The 21,447-nt window shown below is 33.2% G+C and overlaps 1 protein-coding gene across 1 annotated transcript; it reads right to left on the minus strand.

Annotated features, from left to right (window-relative positions):
- Positions 1 to 7,083: 7,083 nt before the first annotated feature.
- LOC147507158 (uncharacterized) lies at positions 7,084 to 9,498 on the minus strand. The gene is made up of 3 exons (XM_086599025.1): positions 9,296 to 9,498; positions 8,535 to 8,830; positions 7,084 to 8,152 (listed from the first exon to the last, which is right to left on the minus strand). Exons 1-3 carry the CDS (start codon positions 9,456 to 9,458, stop codon positions 7,289 to 7,291), a joined length of 1,323 nt encoding a protein of 440 aa, XP_086455151.1. The 5' UTR covers positions 9,459 to 9,498; the 3' UTR covers positions 7,084 to 7,288.
- Between the last annotated feature and the right edge of the window lie 11,949 nt (positions 9,499 to 21,447).

The raw sequence follows: 21,447 nt of genomic DNA on the forward strand, positions 1-21,447 counted from the left end.
ATGGCACCCAAGTTATATATAGCAGGTCCAAAGATATATCAAGGGATTTTTTCCATATGAAGCTTTTGAAAAGATTTCATACAAAAAGGGAAATATCTCATCAAATAAGGAAAGGATATTTTAAGCACATATTCATTTTCCTATAAATACCCAACAATCATTTCAAACAAAGAACTACATGCATTTTTTAGACTTGATTCCAAAGAACGATTTGGATACGTAAGCAGTCATTGGTGGTACAGTCTCTCTCACTTCATATCAACGTCTCCAACAAGATCATTGGTGTGTTTACGTGAGTTCTCACCCAAACATGCTTCATTCTTTGTACCAAGTAAATTCAACAAGCCTTCTAATAAAATGAAGGCAGTACCAAGTAAATTCAAAATAAAAATTGCACCTTTGAACCAAGAAAATTAAAATCGAATTGGTATCAACCCTAGTCTAGCAATGGAACCCTAGAAAATGGAAAATAGAATTCGAAAGTGATAGTTGAAGATTCGAATGGGTACTTACTAAATCGGGAGAGAGAGAGAAGATTGAATAGCGTCCGCAAGAGAGAACATTGAGAAGTGGCAGACGAGAAATGTTTTTCGGTTTGAGAAGATTGAGCAGGTGGCAGAAGAGAAGGAAACCTAAGTTTAGAAGAAGAAGTGTGAGAAAGAGATGGTTGTGTTTTCTGGTTCATGGAAAATAATAGAGCACGATTTTGTGTTGGTTTCGCTCTCCCGAAATTTCAAAGTTGTTTATGGGTTTTTGGATTTGCAACCCTTTTCACACAGTTTGGATTTGCAACCCTTTTCACATAGTTCCATGCAGTTGCGCGCGTGCGTCTAGTTTCCAATTTCCCGTTAATTATGTTTTGAGGTTAGTTCGATACACTTGCATAAAGTTTTCGATTTCCTGTTAATTATTCTTTGAAGTTAATTATCCGATGCATTTGCATCCAGTTTCTGGTTTCCTGGTAATTATTTTTTGAGGTTAGTATGATGCATTTACACCCAGTTTATGATTTTCCGTTAATTCTTTGAGGTTACTTTCATGCAGTTGCATCCAATTTTTGATTTCTCGTTAATTATGTTTTGAGGTTAGTTTGATGCATTTGCTACTAGTTTCTGATTTCCCATTAATTATATTTTGAGGTTAGATTGTTGCATTCACATCCAATTTCTGATTTCCCGTTAGTTTTTTTATTTGAAGTTAGTTCAATGCATTTGCATCCAATTTTCCAATTTCCCGTTAATTATCTTTTGAAGTTATTAGTTAAATGCAGTTACAACCAGTTTTCAATTTATCGTTAATAATTCTTTTAGGTTACTTTCATGCATTTGGATTCAGTTTATGATTTCCAGTTAATTATTCTTTGAGGTTAGATTGATGCATTCACATCCTGTTTACGATTTCTCATTAGTTATTCTTTGATGTTAATTCAATGCATTTGCATCCAATTTCTAATTTCTCGTTAATTATCTTTTAAAGTTAGATACATGCAATTTCATCTAGTTTTCAATTTGTAGTTAATCATATTTTTAGGTTAGTTCCATGTATTTGCATTCAATTTTTTATTTTCCATTAATTATTTATTGAGGTTAGTTCAATGCAGTTGCATCCATTTTCTAATTTTCCGTTAATTACTTTTAGAGGTTAGTTGGATGCATTAGCAAGGTAGTGGAACTGGGATAAAATCATATATGGGTGGAGTCGGATTCCACTGCTGCAATGAAGTCATTTAATAACAACCAAATGCATTGGTGAGTGCGAGCGGCATAGAAAAAAGTCAAGCATCTAGTCGATTGGATTCTAATCACCAGCACATGGTGAGAGGTAAACTTAAGACATGGTGGGTCGGTACTCCTAATTTTCTATACAGGATAAAAGACAGTAATATGACCTACACACTATAGATTTGCAAATTAGCTATCTGTCGAAATAAAGACATGATACTTATATTAACTTTAACTCTTTTTTTTTTGACTTGTAACCTTTTCTTAATCAATACAATTATATATATATATATATATATATATATATATATATATATATATATATATATATATATATATATATATATATATATATATATATCTGATAATTACTCTTTGAAATTTGTTCAATGCATTTGCATTCAATTGTCGATTTTCCGTTAATTACTTTTAGAGGTTAGTTGGATGTAATCACATCTAGTTTTCTATTTCCAATTAGTAATTTAAGGTGGTGTGTAATACCAAATTCTATTAATCCTTCTGTTGTTTCCTTGCAAACATGGCTTAAAAAATATCATACAAGCACATGATTCACTATATTGGATCATAAAAAAAAAATTCCAGTTTTTGATTTCCAGTTAATTATTCTTTAAGGTTAGTTCATTACATTTCCATCCTATTTCGGATTTCCCGTTAATTATTTTTTGAGATTAGTTCAATGCATTTATATCATGTTGCCAATCCCCCGTTAGTTATTCTTTAGGATAGTTCGATTCATTTGCATCTAGCTTCTAATTCCCCGTTAAATATTCTTTGAGGTTAGTTCGATGCATTTGCATATACTTTCTGATTTCCTATTAATTATTCATTGAGGTTAGTTCCATGCAATTGCGTATAGTTTCTAATTTTCCATTAATTATGTTTTGAAGTTAGTTTTATGCATTTGCATACAGTTTTCGATTTTTCTTTAATTATTCTTTGAGGTTAAATTGATTCGCATCCAGTTTCTAATTTTCCGTTAATTATTCTTTGAAGTTAGTTCAATGTAGTTACACCTATTTATTTATTTATTTATTTTTATTTATTTATTTATTTATTTCTCGTTAATCATTAATGTCTTTTAGGTTTGTTCAATGCAGTTGCACTCATTTTTTGATTTCCCGTTAATTATTTTTTAAGGTTAGTTAGGTGCATTTGCATCCAGTTTGTGATTTCTCATTAGTTATTCAAGATTTCAAGCTGGTGTGTAATACCAACTTTTATTGATTCTTATGTAGTTTTCTTGCAAACTTGACATAAAAAAAATATATTATACATGATTCACTAAGTGTGATCATCAAAGATTATCCAATTTATGATTTTCTGTTAATTATTCTTTAGGTTAGTACAATATATTTGCATCCAGTTTTGATCTTCCGTTAATTATTCTTTTTTGTTAAGTCCATGCAGATGCGTCCAATTTCCAATATCCCATTAATTATTTTTTGAGGTTAGTTTGATGCAACTGCATCAAGTTTCTGATTTCCCGTTAATTATTGTTTGAGGTTAGTTCAACGCAGTTGTATCCAGCTTTCGATTTCACGTTAATTATCCTTTGAGATTAGTTCAATGCATTTGCATCTTGTTGCCGATTTTTCGTTAATTATTCTTTGAGGTTAGTTTGATTTATTTGCATTTAGTTTTCAATTTTACATTAATTATTTTTTTTAGGTTAGTTTGATGCAATTCCAACCACTTTCTAATTTTCCATTAATTATTCTTCGAGGTTAGTTCAATGCATTTCCATCTAGTTTTTTATTTCCCATTAACTATTCTATAAGGATATTTCAATACAGTTGCATCTAGTTTCTAATTTTCCGTTAATTATTTTGTGAGGTTAGTTCAATACATTTGCATCCAGTTTCTGATTTTTTTGAAGTTAATTCCAAGCAATTGGGTCTAGTTTCTGATTTAGCGTTAATTATGTTTTTAGTTTAGTTCGATGTGTTTGCTTTTAGTTTTTGACTTCCTGTTAATTAGTCTTAGAGGTTAGATCGATGCAGTCACATCCAGTTTCTGATTTCCTATTAATTATTCTTTGAAGTTAGTTCAATACAGTTGCATCACTTACATAGTTTGCTCATGTCACTGATAGAGTAATCTTCCAAGAAACCCTTCCCTTTCTCACTGATCCAAAAGAAAACCCCACCTTACACGCAAATCTAACACATTCTTGGAGCATTATGTGATGGTTCTCTTTTTGGTATAATATTTTAATAGGTTATGGACTATCATTACATAGTAACATATGATTAATATCGATCCAACTCTGTTAACATGCAACAATTTTTAGTGCAAAAAAAAAAAAAAGTTTTGTAACTCTTTAGGGGTTTTGTTTCTTTGGGGTTATTTTCTACATGGGTTTTCTAGGGTTTATCTAGCTAAAATTTCTAATTTAGAAGAAAAATAGGGAAAGAGTGTTTTTATGGGACTCTTCGTTGAACCCCCATTACGTGGATAATGGAAACTTCTAATTTTGATTTTTTTTTTCTCGTAATTAGTATTAGAGTTTACAAAAAATTGGAGACTCTGTGAAGCCTTGAAAAATAGAGCCAAGAGGGTATAACTATAATACTAGTTTGTAGGCCCGTGCATACGCACCGGCTCTTTTGAAAATATTTAGATTTTTTTTTAGAAAATTGGGACTACTGTTTTAGTTGCTAACCCGTTTTAATTTTATAACAAATTGTTTAATTAAGTTTTAAAAACCCGTTTTTTTCAATTGGGAGAGAGATCATGTTTTAATAGGAGAATAATTCTCATTTTAATTAGATATGTTAGATTTTCATTTTTCAATAGGGGAGGAATTCCCATTTTAATAGGAGAATGATTCCCGCTTTAATTAGAAGTGCTAGAATTTGTTTTAATAGGAAAGGAATTCTCGTTGTAAAAAAGGATTCCCGTTTTTCAAATATGAGAGAAATTCCCGTTTTTCAAATAAGAGATAAATTCCCGTTTTAATAGGAGATGACGTGGAATTTTAATAGAGCTCGAAAAATACCTCTTGTGGGAGCTTTAATATTAAGATATAGATATATACTAGATTTTGGACCCGGACATACGCCCGGGATCTATTAAATATTTTGTGGGCTGAAAATGCTTTACAAAATGTCTCACACACATTTTCGAATCAGAATATATTTTTATTGAAAATAAACTGAAATACATTAATGACCAACGATTATGGTGTATAAGTACTTGGAAACTAATTAAGAGATCAAATTGAGATAGCTTCATCACTTTGTGGTTTAGGATATTAATCCGTAATTTCAAATAGAATTATCTTAAACTCGATCTATCTTGTATAATAGTTTTATTATATTTATGGTGATTTAGCGGCAAATTTTCGAATCAGAATATATTTTTATTAAAAATAAACCGAAATACGTTAATGAGCAGCGATTATGGTGCATAAGTACTTGAAAACTAAGGGATCAAATTGAGATAGCCTATTCACTTTGTGGTTTAGGATATTAATCTATAATTTTCAAATAGAATTATATTAAACTCGATCTAGCTTGTATAATAGTTTTCTTAGATTTATGGTGATTTAGCGGCAAATTTTTGAATCGAGAATATATTTTTATTGAAAATAAACCCGAATCGTTAATGAGCAGCGATTATGGTGCATAAGTACTTGGAAACTAATGGATCAAATTGAGATAGTCTATTCACTTTGTGGTTTAGAATATTAATCTGTAATTTTCAAATAAAATTATTTTAAACTCGATCTAGCTTGTATAATAGTTTTATTAGATTTATGGTGATTTAGCGGTAAATCATCACCGTTCGGCTTACGTACTAATGTGTACAAATCACTAAAACAGATTGATTATTTCTATATTCTCAAATAATACACTACTCTCACTTGAAAAAATTTATCATATGAACGTGTCATACGAACGGGTGTCGTTATATTAAATTATTCTAAAAAATATTAGCAACTATGCATAGTTATGAGATATGAAAATTATATTAATTACTCATTTAAATTTCTTGCACCACTCTCTATAAAAATGAAGCACCAAATCTTGATAAAACTAATCGACTTTTTTTTTTTATTGTTAGGTTTAATAATTGAAGTTTTGTGAGAATGTCCAATGCGGCGAAGATAATATTGAAGATACTTAAATAGCAATGTATTCTCAATCACAATAAAAATAATTATAATAAACACTACTTAAAATGCAAAACTATATTTGTCGATTGAAAATCATAAACTTGGTGCAAATGCAGTTGTATCCATATTTTGATTTTCTATTAATTACTTTTTAAGATTAGTTTAATGCTTGCATTTGCATCCAGTTTCCGATTTTCCGTTAAATATTATTTGAGGTTAGTTCGATGCATTTGCATCCAGTTTTCCGTTCCCCATTAATTGTTTTTTGTCGTTAGTTTCATTCAATATTATATATATTTTAAAATATTTGTCATTATTGCTTTTCCGTTTTTTTTTTCATTTTCTATTATATATTTTGTATAATTGTTTTTAACTATGTTTTGAAGCAATGTTAAAGATATATTCGAAATAAGTCGGTGTTTTATCATAGATACTAAAATTGTATGATTTGTAATAGGGAATTAGTTTATACAAATCACCTATTTTTTAGCAATTTTTTTTTTTATCAAATATATAAAAATTGGAACACTAAAAGTGTTTGATTCGTATTTCTACAAATCACATATTTTTTTAGTAATTTTTTTTTTATTTGATCAAATATATAAGAATTGGAAATACACTCAAACTCTCCAAATATAAGAATTAGAAATACACTCAAACTCTCCAAAGAGGTTCCATGTACGTGGGAGACTATTAAAAAATATTATCTTTCATATTAGAGTGCCACATAAAATAGAAAAAAAAAGTTAACTCTCATATTAGAATGCCACATAGGAGAGAGAAAATCCTTCTTTAAAGGTCTCTGCTTTGGTATATAGATACTAGATAAGGATTTGAGGACTTTTACACAAATTAATCTAAAAATATGTTAAGCAATTAATATTACATGCATTATCAATTGGCAGCAATTGGAATAAACGTGCTTAGGAAAGTAGGAGCTGGCTTGGCTGGAGTGCGATGCAATGATGCAGGGGTTGATATTAAATTATACAGATATGATTCAAAATGTGGGCTTTTAACTGTTTTAAGTAAAATGCTAATGAGTTGGAAGATGAGATTTTTAATGCAGAGAAACTACCATCACCGTCTCTTAGATAGCACTAAAGATACCATTAGCAGCTAAAACTATATATTAACTATATACTCCTTTTCCTTGTCCTAAACACCTAAAAGGAAGCTAAAACAAATTCCCGTAACAAGCTAAGAGCATGTAAAACCCTAAAACTCCTCTGCAGCATATGGTTCAAAAGTCTAAAATGAATGTTGTATTACAACAATATCCTAGATATAACAAATCTGAGAAAAATAATAGTATGCTAACTATGAAGAAGAAATAGGAGACACTCCATCCAACGGTTTAAATCCAAATTCAGAAATAGGCTACCGATTTTGAAGGCGGCTGTAACATCTTTGTCTGCTTGTATATATATCAGAGGCATTGCCAACCTGATCGATCATTGTAGCTTTGTATGCTTAGACTACTTGCACCACTGTAGTCGCTATATGCCTGTGAAGTATAGACGCTGTGAAACTTGTTACCATACACTTCCGCCCCTTGACAATTGACACTGTTGCCACCATCATTTGCTTGATAGACTACTGCGCTTTGACAGTTAACATTGTTGCCTCCACCATATGCCTGAGTATGGACAAACTGCTGGTCATCATTGACTCCTGTCCTATGACACTTAACACTATTTGCCTGTGAAGTCTGGATATTGAGAAACTGGTTATCATACACTTCTGCGTTGTGACAATTAAAACCATTTCCACGACCGTTTTCCTGTGAAGTACCGATATTGGCAAACATTTCTTGGCTTTTATAATCAACTCCGCTCCCGCTACCAGTTTCCAGTGAATTTAAGATATTGCCAACTGGGACTTGTACTTGTTGATTGTCATCGTGAGCATAATCTTCTGGAGACCAGAAGTTGTTGCAGACTAGGGGTAAAGGAACATCTTCCATAGAACTAACAGGTATATAATTTTCATCGAAGAGTTCTATTGCTTTCTCTAAGCTTGCAGCAAATTCACTGTCAACCTCTAAGTTTTCTAGATTATTATTCCTGCTACCTTCAACTTCAGCTTGGCCTTTATCTACATCGTCTTCATTGTCATTTCCTTCTTGCCTTCTCCTTTTTCCATTCCTTCCTATATATTTCTTGCCTTTTCCTTTTGCCTCACCTTTAGCTTGGCCTTGAACTACATCATCTTCATTGTCACTTCCTTCTTGCCTTTTACTTTTGCCTCTCGTGTTATTGTAGTGTATTTTGTATAATACCCAATCATCTAGCTAGAGAATTGAAACAATAGCATAACATGTATAAAAATCAGTAGATAGAGATGAATCTACTTGAAAGAAGCAAAGCGTCACACATACATTCATTCATGTGTGACATATGGCATAAGTATTGAAATGAAACTAACAGCAAAAACAAACAAATTATTGAATTGTGCATGAATTGAGATGGTCAGTATGCAAGCTAGGACTTTAGAGTTTCCTATATTTACATTTTCTAAGGGAGCATAAGCATGGATTTCATGCGGCAGTCATAAAATTGCTCTAAAGTCTTTTGCTTAATATCCAGCAGTGCTCAAGACAGATAAATATGAATTCATAACTGTCTACAAATCATATTATGTTGAAATAGAGTTACAAAATGCTGAGAAGGTACCTTCATGCAATTGCTTTGCTTGTTCTTAGGTATTTGATATCCTTGAATCCAGAACTCATGCATGATCCAATTTGTTTTTTTCCCAGGATTATTCTTGACTTTCTTCCCTTCATAATAGACCAGAGCTCTCGTATGACCAACTTTTCTTTTATCTTGATCTATCAAATCTTTTTTGGACCCACTGGCTTTCCAATATCCATTACCAGCCTCACGATCTGGTCTGTCCCCCTCTTTGTATTTTCGCACCCTTTGGCTGAAAAAGTACCAGGTGTCCTCTTCATTTAACTTGTGCTTTTCTGCAACATGAATGCATTATTAGAAGAATATCTAGCACCACAAAGATATACTGATGAACGTTTAGGCGATAAAACTTCCACAGTTCCCTACTATGTTTAGTGATTTCCGGCATGATATATAAGATATGGTTACAACTTACAATATATAGCAGAACACAGAATGCTGAATCCAATAATTAGAGATCATCAATCTTGCTCAGTTTTATTTCTTTGATTGGTTCATGCTACATCTAATATATATATGGTTGCCCCTCCCTTCACGTTGTTGTTGTTGTTGTCTGATTCATCACTTCATACAAAGTTTCCAATAACGAAACCATCACAATACACCCGAAAGAACAGAAGAAGCAGAATTGCATAATAGAAACCAATAAAAGATGTTATCTACCTACCAATAACTATGAGCTAAGAACAAAGAGAGACATATATATAGTTCAAGATGAATAAGTAAGACTGATTACATACCAACCAGTTCCTGTGGATGACAGGCATAAACATTAGCGTCATTAATCATTGGACATTTGAAGTGGGGATCACGGAGCTTGTTAGTGAGATAAGGCACTATGAGTTGTAAGCCAGTTGGAAGAAATCGGAAGCCTGGTGGATATTTGATCACTGGTGTCGTCATATTTCTTCAACCTTGACAAATTGGCATGCAAGTGCACTGTGCACCCTTCAAAGTGAGATTGAGAAAGAAAAAGTTATTAAAGTTGACATGAAATATTATTAGGAGAAACACATCTCATATACAAGTGAAAAAGAGCCTACATATATTCTCTCAATACTCAAGACAAACCATGAAATCTACAGACCAAGCGACGTCCGGGATGACTATATACCAATAGGAAGTAGAAATCATGAGAACCAAAGCTTCAAGTTATAGATATATACTTCGAACTAACACATTAATGACAGACCGGCGATAAAGCATACTTCCACCAAATAAACCAAATAATTTAATTGTTGCCAGAAAATTGATTCACACCCCAATTAATTGTCATGACAGGCAGAAATAAAATCAAGATTTCTCACCAAGTCACAACATGAGAACGAAGTACTCAAAACTCATGCATGTTTCTTTCAAATATACATTCCGGGCGTGCGCCAGGAATCTAAGTTTGGGAAGAAGGGAGTAGTACGTGCTATAAACTTTTTACTGATAGTGATATGACATACAAATTCTTCCAAATTTCCCTCAACCCTCCCAATTTCTCTTAGCAACATTGACATGAGATTAATAAAGATTAATATGATTTGTGTACGTTGCATTGGGTGAATTCATATATTCATCAAAAACTTCATCAAAGTAAGAATTAAAATAATATTTATAACTTTCTTAACTAGTCCCCTGTACGTAAAACCATTAACGTAATGCTGCTCAGATACATATATACTATAAGCATGCAAGATTGTATTATTACCAGTATACTAGTTATCACATATCACTACATCATATCAAGCTAAGTAAGCTAAGCTAGCTAGTAGAAGCATGCAAGTTAATGAAGTTATTACTCATATTCTTCAAGATTCAAGAAAGAAAGAAAGACAAGAAAATAAAGAGGGAAAACATACTAGTAATAAATTTGAAAAAGAGAAGAAGTTGATCACTTACAGAGTTCTCTGCTTGTTCTACCCCAAGAAAGTTGGAAGTAGCTAGCAAGAAGTTTCTCAGAAGATGAACAAGTTGATCAATGTTTGAGTTTTTATAGTTTTATAGTTTTTGGAGAGGATATTAAGTTCATGTAGGATTGTGTTTTTCCAGAAGAGCGCGCAACAACCGGTTTTTGTTTCGTACTATTCGGGTTTTTTTATACTGATTTCCGCTTTTACCCTCCACTGAATCCGAAGTTCAAGGGGGTTGTTAAACCCGATTTGAGTGCAGAAAAGAATCTGAGTGATGGCTATGGCCCATTGACCACTACATTTTTTTTTTTTTTTGCCGTTCCACAATGATTGTGGATAAATTCACATACTACAATCAGCTTTGCAATGCTCGTTTCGTTCAATGTCGTTCACCGCACTGAACTACATAGTGGGTGAATTTTTGTTACCTCCTGGGGGCTTATTTTGAGAGATGGAAAAACAAAGCGATTTGGCACACTTTCAAGCAAGTGCAGTACAAAATAAATCCAAGAATCAAAAGATGAAGAGGATCCTAAAGACTGGCTGTTTCTTTATTTCTTGCAATAATATCAAAATACAAAAGTTACAACATGACCAATTCTTAAATCGATTTTCCAACATCATTTTCCTTTTATTGTTGCTATTAATCTCATGTTTACTTGGAGAGACAAATATAATCAATCAACACGGATATTCACATTCACAATATATAGATCAGGAGAGAAGGCCGACTTGGTGCAATGTTCTTTAGCATCTTTGGTATCATGATGCTCCCAACATGTAGCCTCACAATCCTCATCATTTTTGCAGCCAGGATAATATTCTGTACAATAACCATCCACCATCATCGCAGCTGCTTATTGTCACAAAATTGTTAAATTACACTTTTATATTTAGGGTGAACTAGTATTACCCCCCTAGATGAGCCAATTAGGATTTCCCCCCACTAGATGGGAAATTAGGGTCTCCCCCTTAAATACACACAAAAAAATTTCAGTCAACCTACTTCGACTTTTTTTTTTTTGTGTATTTAGGGGGGAGACTCTAATTTCCCATCTAGTGGTAGGGAAATCCTAATTGGCTAAGGGGGTAATACTAGTTAACCCTTATATTTATTAAGACTAGCTAATTTCCTAAGAAGAATTAAAATTTAGAGCCACTATAGTACTATACATTCTAATTGCCTGAAGGCTAGTGTTGCATTGTCACCTATAAAAAGGCAAGTCTTTGACAAAAGTTTACATAACGTGGCTAGGCTACATGTAGAATGTTGGCCTGGTAACTGCAATATGCTGTATGATGCAGAAAATTTAGTATGTTGGTCTTTTTGTATATGGGCGTGTGGGTCAAATGAGATATTGTCATGTGTAGTGTGTTATAAGATTCTAATTAAGGCTAAGTAGAGCCTAAGAGATTTAGTTATCTGATTCCTATAATTTAGAAAAGGTTACTGAAAAAATGGCAATTATAATTGCCAATCAAAACTTACTCAATTAAGGTAATTTAATTCTTCTAATAAATCCATTCGTCTTCCATCTTTTCTTTTTGGTAGAAATTAAATTTCAAAAGACTATAAGTAATTTAAATGGCTTAAAATAAAACGGGTGATCTTGGACACACCTATAAAACCACTCCCATACCCCATAACTAATTAAAGTTTTTGTCATACCCTATTAACCGCCTCAATCTAATAATATCCAGGATTTGAGTTTAATCTCCCTGGTTAAAAATATGGTCCATTAAAACCCCTTCAAATCGTAACAACTCACAAAACCTCCTTGCTTTTAAGAAAATAGGAAACTGACAAAAATACCCCCCACTTAACAGACTCGTAAACCCGTGAATCCGTGTATTTTCTCTCTTCCTTCTCACTTCTTTCTCTCTAGCTTTTAGATCTGAAATATCTTCTCATGCAAATCTAAATTCACATAGTTCAGGAAAATAAAGTAGACGAATCATCAACAAAAGAGAAAAGGAAGAACTCTACAATTTTGAAAAAAAATTGAAAATCCAAACAAAAAAAAAATCAAACTTTCAAGTTCTAGAAGAGATGGAGATGAAATTGAGAAGATGGATGCTCCAAAAACTACGACAAACAAACCAAATCTGGTGAGAATCTTCAACCTTTAATCCTATTTTTAGAAATTTGTATGAAAAAATGAATTTTCATATGCGAGTTAGTTTGTAAATAAGAATTTACATTTGTTTAGTGATTTTACTCTGTATTTTATAGTTGTCATAGTTTTGCAATTTCAAGTTTGGGTTTATTCTGATTTTTTATGTTTGTGTATGTAGTAGTTTTACCATGCATTTTTATATTTTTGTAGTAGTTTTTTCTCTACATTCTTAAATTTGCGTAGTGTTTTTACTCTGCTTTTTCATGTTTGTGTAATGTATGGTGGTAGTTTTACTCTGTATTCTTAAATTTGTGTAGTAATTTTACGTTGCATTTTCATGTTTGTGTTGTAGTTTTACTTTGCAATCTTAGATTTGTATAGTAGTTTTATTCTGCATTCTTAAATTTGCATAGTAGTTTTACTCTACAGTTTTAAATTTGCGTATTAATTCATTTATGTGATTTTAAACTTTGTATAGATAGTCTTTGTTATTAATTGGTTTTCTCTCATTGTAACAGAAGTCAAACGAGAATAAGTCATGCAAGACCTTTAGAGCTTCTGCATTACCTACACTTGTTCTTGTGGCAGATTTTGAGAAAAGGCTTACAGCTGACCATATTCCAACAATGAACATGGGATCCAAAAGAAGAATGCAATAAATGATGAGTTGATTTTTGTTTAATTAGTTCTTGGTGGATTTCTTATTAGATCTTTGATGTAATGACTACAATTGTTAGAATTCTGGATGTAAAAAGGTTGATTTGGCTTAATGTGTTGTTGGTAAATGATATAATGGGAATATGTTTTATCTTTTCAGTTGGTTTATCGTTTTAGTTGGTAAAACAGTTGGGTTTGTTATGTTACGTTTCATAAATATATTGTGTAAAAATAATTTTGCATAGGTTATGATCTGTTTTATCGGATATTAGTTGTAGTAATCTACTGTGTAAAAATACATTTTAACAGGTCGTATAAAATTACATGAGTTCGTTCTGTCAGATGTTAGATTGGTCAATTTCAAAGAAATGCTATGTGAAAACAATTTATCATGCATAGTTTCTTATTTGCAGACTTGTAAACACACTCTTCTAAATTTAAATTTTCATAGATCAAGTTACTATATAAATTTAAGTTTTCATAGCTCCAGTGACTGTAAAAATAGTTTTACATATATATGACTATGTAAAAATACATTTATATATATTTTGTCAGGTGGAAAATTTTCAATCCCAAAAATGACTGTGAATTTAAGTTTTTATAACTTCAGTGACTATGTAAATATAGTTTTACATATATATGACTATGTAAAAATACATTTACATATATTAATCAGTGTCGGGAACTTTTCAATCTCAAAAGTTACTATATAAATTTAAGTTTTTATACCTCCAGTGACTATGTAAATATAGATTTACATATATAATGACTATGTAAAAATACATTTACATATATTCTGTAAGGTGTCAGGCTAATTTAATTCCCAAAAGTTACTATGTAAAAATATCATTATACAGTAATACAAAACCTCTTTTGAATAGCTATTTTAAATATCTCAAACTAAAAAACGTAACATATAAAATCCAACATCATCAGGAAAAAAAAAAAGTTCATTAACATCTCGTTTTTATATACGAGCAACATCAAATACTAGATCAAAGAATGCAAATTCATCGACATCTTGCTTTTATATAAAAGCAACCATCAAAGAATAGATAATTGAATCGGTGCAAAACATGTTGTAGGAGTTGAGCCCACTTTTGGGTTGCGGTGGCCATAACAAGGGAGCTTGTTCTTTTGCTTACCTTTTGCAGCACCCGTGCTTTGCTTCCGTTTCTTATCTGGTCTCCTTATCTTCCTTTTCAAACAAGGAGAATAAAATGCTCCCTTGTCAGCACCCGTGCTTATCTTCCGTTTATTATCTGGTCTCCTTATAAGCAGACTAAGAGCAAGCATTTTAGTCTCCTTATCTGGTTCCTTATCTCCCTTAGCAAGCATTTTATTGTTCTCCACAGTTATTATAGCTCTTGAATAACTTTTCCAGAATGTCTGAGAATAGAAGAAGCTATCATAGTAGGTATACACATTCAATCCATCAGTCAAAATGGAGTGCAGTGCATGCGCACAAGGGAATCTTTCGATTCTCCACCAATTACAAGAGCAGTGACTTCTATTCAAGTCAACCAAGTGAATATGGGTAGCATGCACCACGAAAATACCCTCCCTTGACTTGAAAACCACCCAATTTCTCCCCACCTCGATCCTCTCAGCCAATAAAGTTTCCATAGACGGACATAAGATAATAGTCCAACTCCTAGACGACTCCTGCCGATCAGACATCATTTTCATACTTTTCTCACAGATCTTGTCCACCATTGCAATGATAGGCAAGTGGCGTTCCAGCAAGATAACTAGCAACCAAATATGTAAAAGTACAAAAAAAAGCTTGAAGAGAGACTTTGGAACTAGAACTAGCGTCGTGCAAAGCAAAAAATTCTCTCGGCAATGCCGTTATCAAGAATGTATCGAAACCTTTAACCAAATTGAAGCAAACAAGGGATTGAAGCTTCGAGTCAGTATCTATCACAATACGCTTCAAATCCCTTACAAAAGAAAGTTATATAGACAATGGAGTAAGGTCAGACCACTTTTTAGAAATTGTATGCTTCAAATCACCAATTATACCATTAGTCCCAACACAGACACTCATAATTTGTGTAGATAATAACAAAAAAAATAGTCTCATCCATGTCTACATTTGCAAAAAACAACAAAGAAAAATTGATGAATCTATGTAAATGTATTTTTACATAGTTATATATCTATAAATCTATATTTAGATAGGTATATATGCAGTATTTTCAGTAGTCATATATCCGTAAATCTATATTTACATAGGTATGCAATATTTTCAGCATTTAAAATATTATAATATCACTAATTTAAATTTTAATTGCATGAATCTAACGAAGAAGATATAGAAGAATTAAAATTAAAATAATGAAGAAGATTGAAAAGAGAATAATCAGAAGTTCAAATAAGAGTATTGAAAAGAGGTTAAAACAAAAGTTAAAGGAAGAAGATTTCTCTCATGCCAAACCTTATTCTTCAATGATGTGAAAATGAAGAGATCAAATCGCGAAAATAGAACTCAACTCCGACCTGAAATCGGTGTGTTTTTTGTGTCATTGTTGGTTAAAAATGGTAAGAATAAAAACCCCAAAACTATGAGTTGTGTGCTGGAAAAGAGAAAGGGTATAAAAGAAAATAAATTTTGTTTGAAATTTAGAAGTAGACCGAGATTTTATTACTTTCGCAAAAACAGGGAGTTTATTTCATAAAAGCTTAAAAATAGGGGGGTTTAAATGGGTTGGGCCGACATGGGGGAGGTTTAAAGTAACCTGTTAGGAAGGTAGGGGTGTGAGCCACTGCACATTTCTTGCAATAATATCTCCCAAATTTATTTGGGGTATTTCTAATTGGGGGCAAAAAAAAAAAACACACACACACACACACACACACACAACACACAACAACAACAACAACAACAACAACGCACGGGCTTGTAATCTTGCATTTTAGAATTCAAAATCATTAGTTGTTGATTGAGATTCAGGCTGGACAAAAAATGTGAGTATTTGTATTTGTCCATTGTAGTAATTCAAAATATAATAATTTTATGAGTTCTCCCGTTCGTCAAAATTTTATGAGTAATTGACTTGTTTTGTCTTGGATACACTTAATAAAAAAAGGTACTCGCTATGGGCACCTCCCATTTTGTGTTGGGCGGACTCCAAAAAAAAATATTACAAGTTTGCCATCGCCCTAAAATACATGTTTTGTGTTGGGCACCTCCCAAACTACATCAAGTTAACCTGTTGCAACGTTCTATTCTATTGCCTTTACCATCTTTGTCATCATCATACACCTCCTAAAACTCAACTCTCTTTCCCTCCATCTCTCAAATCTCAACCCATTTACTCACTATTTCTCCCAACCCTCAAAAATCAAAATTTGTTCACCACTTAATGATCAAGAACATTTTGAAGTAATTTTTTTGTATTTATTTTATTTTTTAAAAATTTTAGTTGGTTGAAGTAATAAAATTGATGTGCAATGTAATAATTATCTCATGTAATAAAATCAAGTTTTTGTTTTTTTTTGTTTTTTTTTTCCAATTGACGTAATTGTGTGCTTTTTAGTTGTATGTGTTTTTCAATTGATATATTTTTGATCAAATTGTATGTGTTTGAAAAATGAGTATTTTAAATATGGATGCTTCAAGCAGCCCAATCAAGTCGTAGGTTTAGTTTCCATTCGACTCCACCAAGTCATTCGACTCCACCAAGTCGTTCACTCAATCGACCCAATGAAGTCGTCCACTCAATAGACCAGATGAAGTCGTCCAAAAGATGCTAGATCGATTGTGTGGTGTCACTAGAAAAGTTTGCTTGAATTTTGGGCTTGGGGCGACACTACGAAGTCATTTCAAAATAGGTGATGCAACACTCATGAGTCGCTCCAAAAAATATTCTGTGTGACTGGGCCGTTCGTAAGGAACTAGAGCGACATAATAGGGTCGTTTGGTCCCTTTTACCCAACACTGAGGCATCGGCTGGAAGTGGTTTATGCGACCCAACTAGGTCGTTTGGGGTATGTCCTTAACGACACGGTGGAGTCGGTTGAAAATGTCTTCAATTTAGGCTTGGGGCAACACTTAGGCATCGGCTAGAAGTAGTTTATGCGACCCAGCTAAGTCGTTGGAGCAATTAGAATAGGAAAAACAATACTTGTGCATTAGGTGGTGATGGGTGTTTCGTCCATGTGCTTGGTGGTTAATAGGCAATTAACTACTGACCAATATGAAGGAACCATGAAAATAAAGAGGCAGCAAACATGCACACAAAGGTATCAATTCGTAATCAACCATTTTACAATTCAGTGCCTCACAATTCAGGTCTTTGCACCATTCTCTTTTACATCCATTTTACATTTTTACCAGCATAATCAACATTTCATCATCACCAGAATCAATATCCCATCATAATCTTCCAACACAAAACCAAAACAATATCAGAACCTGCAAAAAAAAAAAAAACAAACAAAAAAGAAAAAAAGAAGAAGAGATTGTTAGAAAAGGCCGCTAATCTTCTTCTTCAGATGTCGCTCTTGACGCAGAGCCAAAGGAACTAGACACATGTTCTACAATCAAAATACTTTTTCATAATAGAAAGTGACTCTAAGAGGCCATTTGTTTTTTTGGGTTAAGTTATAAGAGGGTCTTATAAGACCATGTGTTATAAGAGGGTCTTATAAGATGGTCTTATAAAGTGGTTTGTTTTTCATTTTAAGTTCCTCTTATAAGCACTTGTAAAAATAGAAAAAACAAATACATAACATCTTATAGATGGTTATTTGACAAATATAACCCTACTTTACATCACATTTAACATGAATAGATTAATTTGAAACAAAGATATAGTTTGATTTTCGATTTCAAATCAATTTTGATAATTATAATATCGATTTTAGAAAACTACTTTAATTGGCAGTGGTGGTAGTGGTCTTAATAGCACGGTGGTGGTGGTAGTGGAAGTGATGATGTTGGTCTTAATAATACGGTGGTGGTAGTGGTAGTAGTAGTAGTAGTAGAAGTGGTGGATATCTTAATAGCACGGTGGTGGTGGTGGTGGTGGTGGTAGTGGTGGTGATGGTAGTGATAGTGGAGGTGATGATATTTGTCTTAATAGCACGGTGGTAGTGATGGTGGTGATGGTGGTTTTAATAGCACGGTGGTGGTGGTGGTGGTGATGATAGTCTTAATAGTACGGTGATAGTGGTGGTGGAGGTGATGATGGTGGTGGTAGTGGTGGTGGTGATGATGGTGGTGATAGTGGCGACAGTAGTGGCGGTGGTTTTAATAGTTTGGTGGTGGTGGTGGTGGTGGTGGTAGTGGCAGCAGTGGTGGTAGTGGTTTTAATAGTTTGGTGGTGGTGGTGGTGGTAGCTAGGGCAATGGAGTTATTTGGAGAAGAAAATAATGAAAATGAAAGAAGAGATAAATGGGGTTAGGGGTATATGGACGGGGGTGTTTGAGTCATTTTTCAAATTATAAGACTTATAGAATTGAAGTAGATCTAATTTTGATACTTATAAAATTGGAGCCTCTTATAAGACATTTCTAGTAGAATGCCTCTTATAAGAGGCAAAAAACAAACAAAAAAAATGTCAAAAATCACTAGGCCACATCTTATAAGAGGTTATAAGACATCAAGGTCTTATAAGAGGCAAAAACAAATGGCCCCTAAGTTTAAGACCAAGCACGAAGAGAAGAAGAAGGGGATGGGAAACTGGTTCTAACCGGTTACCCAATTTTATTTTAAGTTGGATTTTTTTAGTGGGGGTGTATGAGACTCTATGTAGTGCCCAACACAATTGCAGACCCCAAGTTGGGCCGGAGTCTACCCAACACAATATGGGGTCTATCAATAATAGGAGTATAGGACCCTAAAAAAAATGGTAATTTAGGAACCTAAATATGTCTAAAATAATTTTATTTATTTATTTTAAAGTTGGGATACGGGAGTGTTTTTATGGGTGTGTCCAAGATCACCCAATAAAAATAAATCTCCAAACAACCAATTTGATGTTCTATTCAAGAGTAATTCTCACTTTTGGCAAACTAATGAAGTTTGAAAATGGTATGAATTTTAGCATTCAAAGCTAATAGAATCACACACAGAGAAATCTTTGTTGTTTTATTTTTTCCTAATTATTTTTATTCCTTGTTTTTTCCCTCTATATCCTAAAACCTAGTCGGACAGTAGGGATATATTTAGTTTCCTATTAAAGCCATTATTTTCTGATGTATGATGCGTCTTAAGAAAGGAAAAAATAAACAGTATATTCACTTATGTTGGTGGCAATATTCTGTCAAAAGTTTGTAATTTGGTAATAATCAAATCACTCACTACACAAAATTGCCCAAAGTACTGACAGTGCCTCGGGCAAAAACGGCGGTTAATGGCCCTTGTTCTATCAAGCGAAGTGTTGATGGTCGTCATTTATAAACTTAGGCCGTTGTTTTGTGTTATTGTGAGTGGGCTTTCTCTAGGCTCATTCCATCGCTCTTATCCAGTGAAAAATAGAGCAATCATGTTTGATTTCTAGAGAAAATTGAACTCCGCCGCTGTCTCTCTCTCCACCTCCACTCCACACGAAAGGGCCACCACTCTCTCTCTCTCTGCATACTAATGGCCAGATTTATGACCTTGCTCGGGGTCTCATCTTTTCTAAGGTACTCCCTCCATTTCTTCATCTCGATCACCTTATTTTTCTCTATTCATGGAGTTCTAGGGTATTGATTACTTTCGGTGATTGTGTGAAGTTGATTATTCATGTTGTTGTGTAAATTCCCCCTTTTGTTTTATTTACTAATTCACTTTGGATTTACAAAATTCAAATTTGTTGACTTTTTTGTTACAGTTTTCTAGCTTTATCCCCCCCTCCAGATCACACTACATCCAAATCAACCATGTTTGACTGTTATCTTTTTGGTCAATGCATGTAAAAAGACTTTATTACTCTTTGCCCTTTTAATAGTTTTCTAGTTTTACCCCCACCCCCGTGAACTTAGACCAATTAGTTTTATCCCCCTTTAACTTAGACCAATTAGCTTTACCCCCCTAGTTCTTTCATCTAAAGGTTTACCCCCCAAGACCACAACACATCCAAGTCAACTGAGTTTGACCGTGATGTTTTTGGTCAAGACAAATGAAAAGACTCTAATGCCCTTTTCTAAATATAATTATATAAATACCCTGTGACTTTGGCAAATACAAAATTGGAATTCAAATCATCTAGGACACATGTCATGATCTTGTGAACTATATCCGACGGCTACCACCAATCCTTATCAAATGACATCCACACCTTTAATATTATAAAATTACATAATTAATCTCACGGTTGTTAACGGAATTCTGATAATTCCAAAAAATATTTTGGTTTTTGAGAAATTCGGAATTCCAATTTAAGGGTCCAAAAATATATAATTTCATAATGCATTCGGAATATAGCAGCCTCTAAAAATTCCGGTTTTTAGATTTGTCGGAATTCCGACAATTCTAAAATCTTGAACTATGAATCAGACGTAGCATATCTTATTTTGTAGTACGTAACCTCATAGTTCAATACTGTAATATGGTGACTTAATGCTGGAATTTTGTGATAAGTGCGAGTGGGTAGAGTTTGCACAACAAAATGCTGGAATCGGCATATTATCTGCAGACAACGAGGTTGATTAAAAAAATATTTGAATCATATATTGGCAATCTTCAAGACAAATAAACATTGGCTAAATCTACCCTGCGCAAGGCGTATGGTGCGCTGTGAATTCACAGCCACTCATACCAGGGGTGCGTGTGTATTGCGTGGCTGAAGTACTGAATCCAAAGGCTCACATTACTTGCGCACGATACAACTTGCGTACTGAAGACCAGCCATAAACATTTGTTCCTCGAACTCTATCTACAGATAATGTTTCCAAATTCGTTATTAAGGTAGGTGTTCAAAGAATATCTTTAATTGATAACAATATAATCTGTGCTCAAAAAATTTCTTTTGCATACAAATCTACTAGTTTTATTAGTGTTGTTCTCAACCAACTTAGAGAGACAAATCAACACGGGTATTGACATTGACAAGTCATGAGAGCCAAACCAGGGGGCCTGTAGCAAAATCCTTTAGTCATTTTGGTATAATAGGGTGAACCATGTTTTTCCCAACATGTAGCATCACAATCATCATCGTTTCTGCAACCAATCCAGGCTTCTGTGCAATAAGCATCCACTCTCGTCACAACTGATTATATTGATAATAC

Source organism: Coptis chinensis, chromosome 3 (genome assembly GCF_015680905.1).
Source record: "Coptis chinensis isolate HL-2020 chromosome 3, ASM1568090v1, whole genome shotgun sequence".
Taxonomy (NCBI): domain Eukaryota; kingdom Viridiplantae; phylum Streptophyta; class Magnoliopsida; order Ranunculales; family Ranunculaceae; genus Coptis; species Coptis chinensis.

Bases quoted from the DNA above. Each gene is read 5' to 3' on its own strand.
- LOC147507158 (XM_086599025.1), bottom strand. From the start codon at position 9,458: ATGACGACACCAGTGATCAAATATCCACCAGGCTTCCGATTTCTTCCA. The intron at 8,831-9,295 runs GTATGTAATCAG...TTCATGTTGCAG, and splicing joins TCATCCACAGGAACTGGTTG to AAAAGCACAAGTTAAATGAA. The intron at 8,153-8,534 runs GTACCTTCTCAG...TCAATTCTCTAG, and splicing joins AGCAAAGCAATTGCATGAAG to CTAGATGATTGGGTATTATA.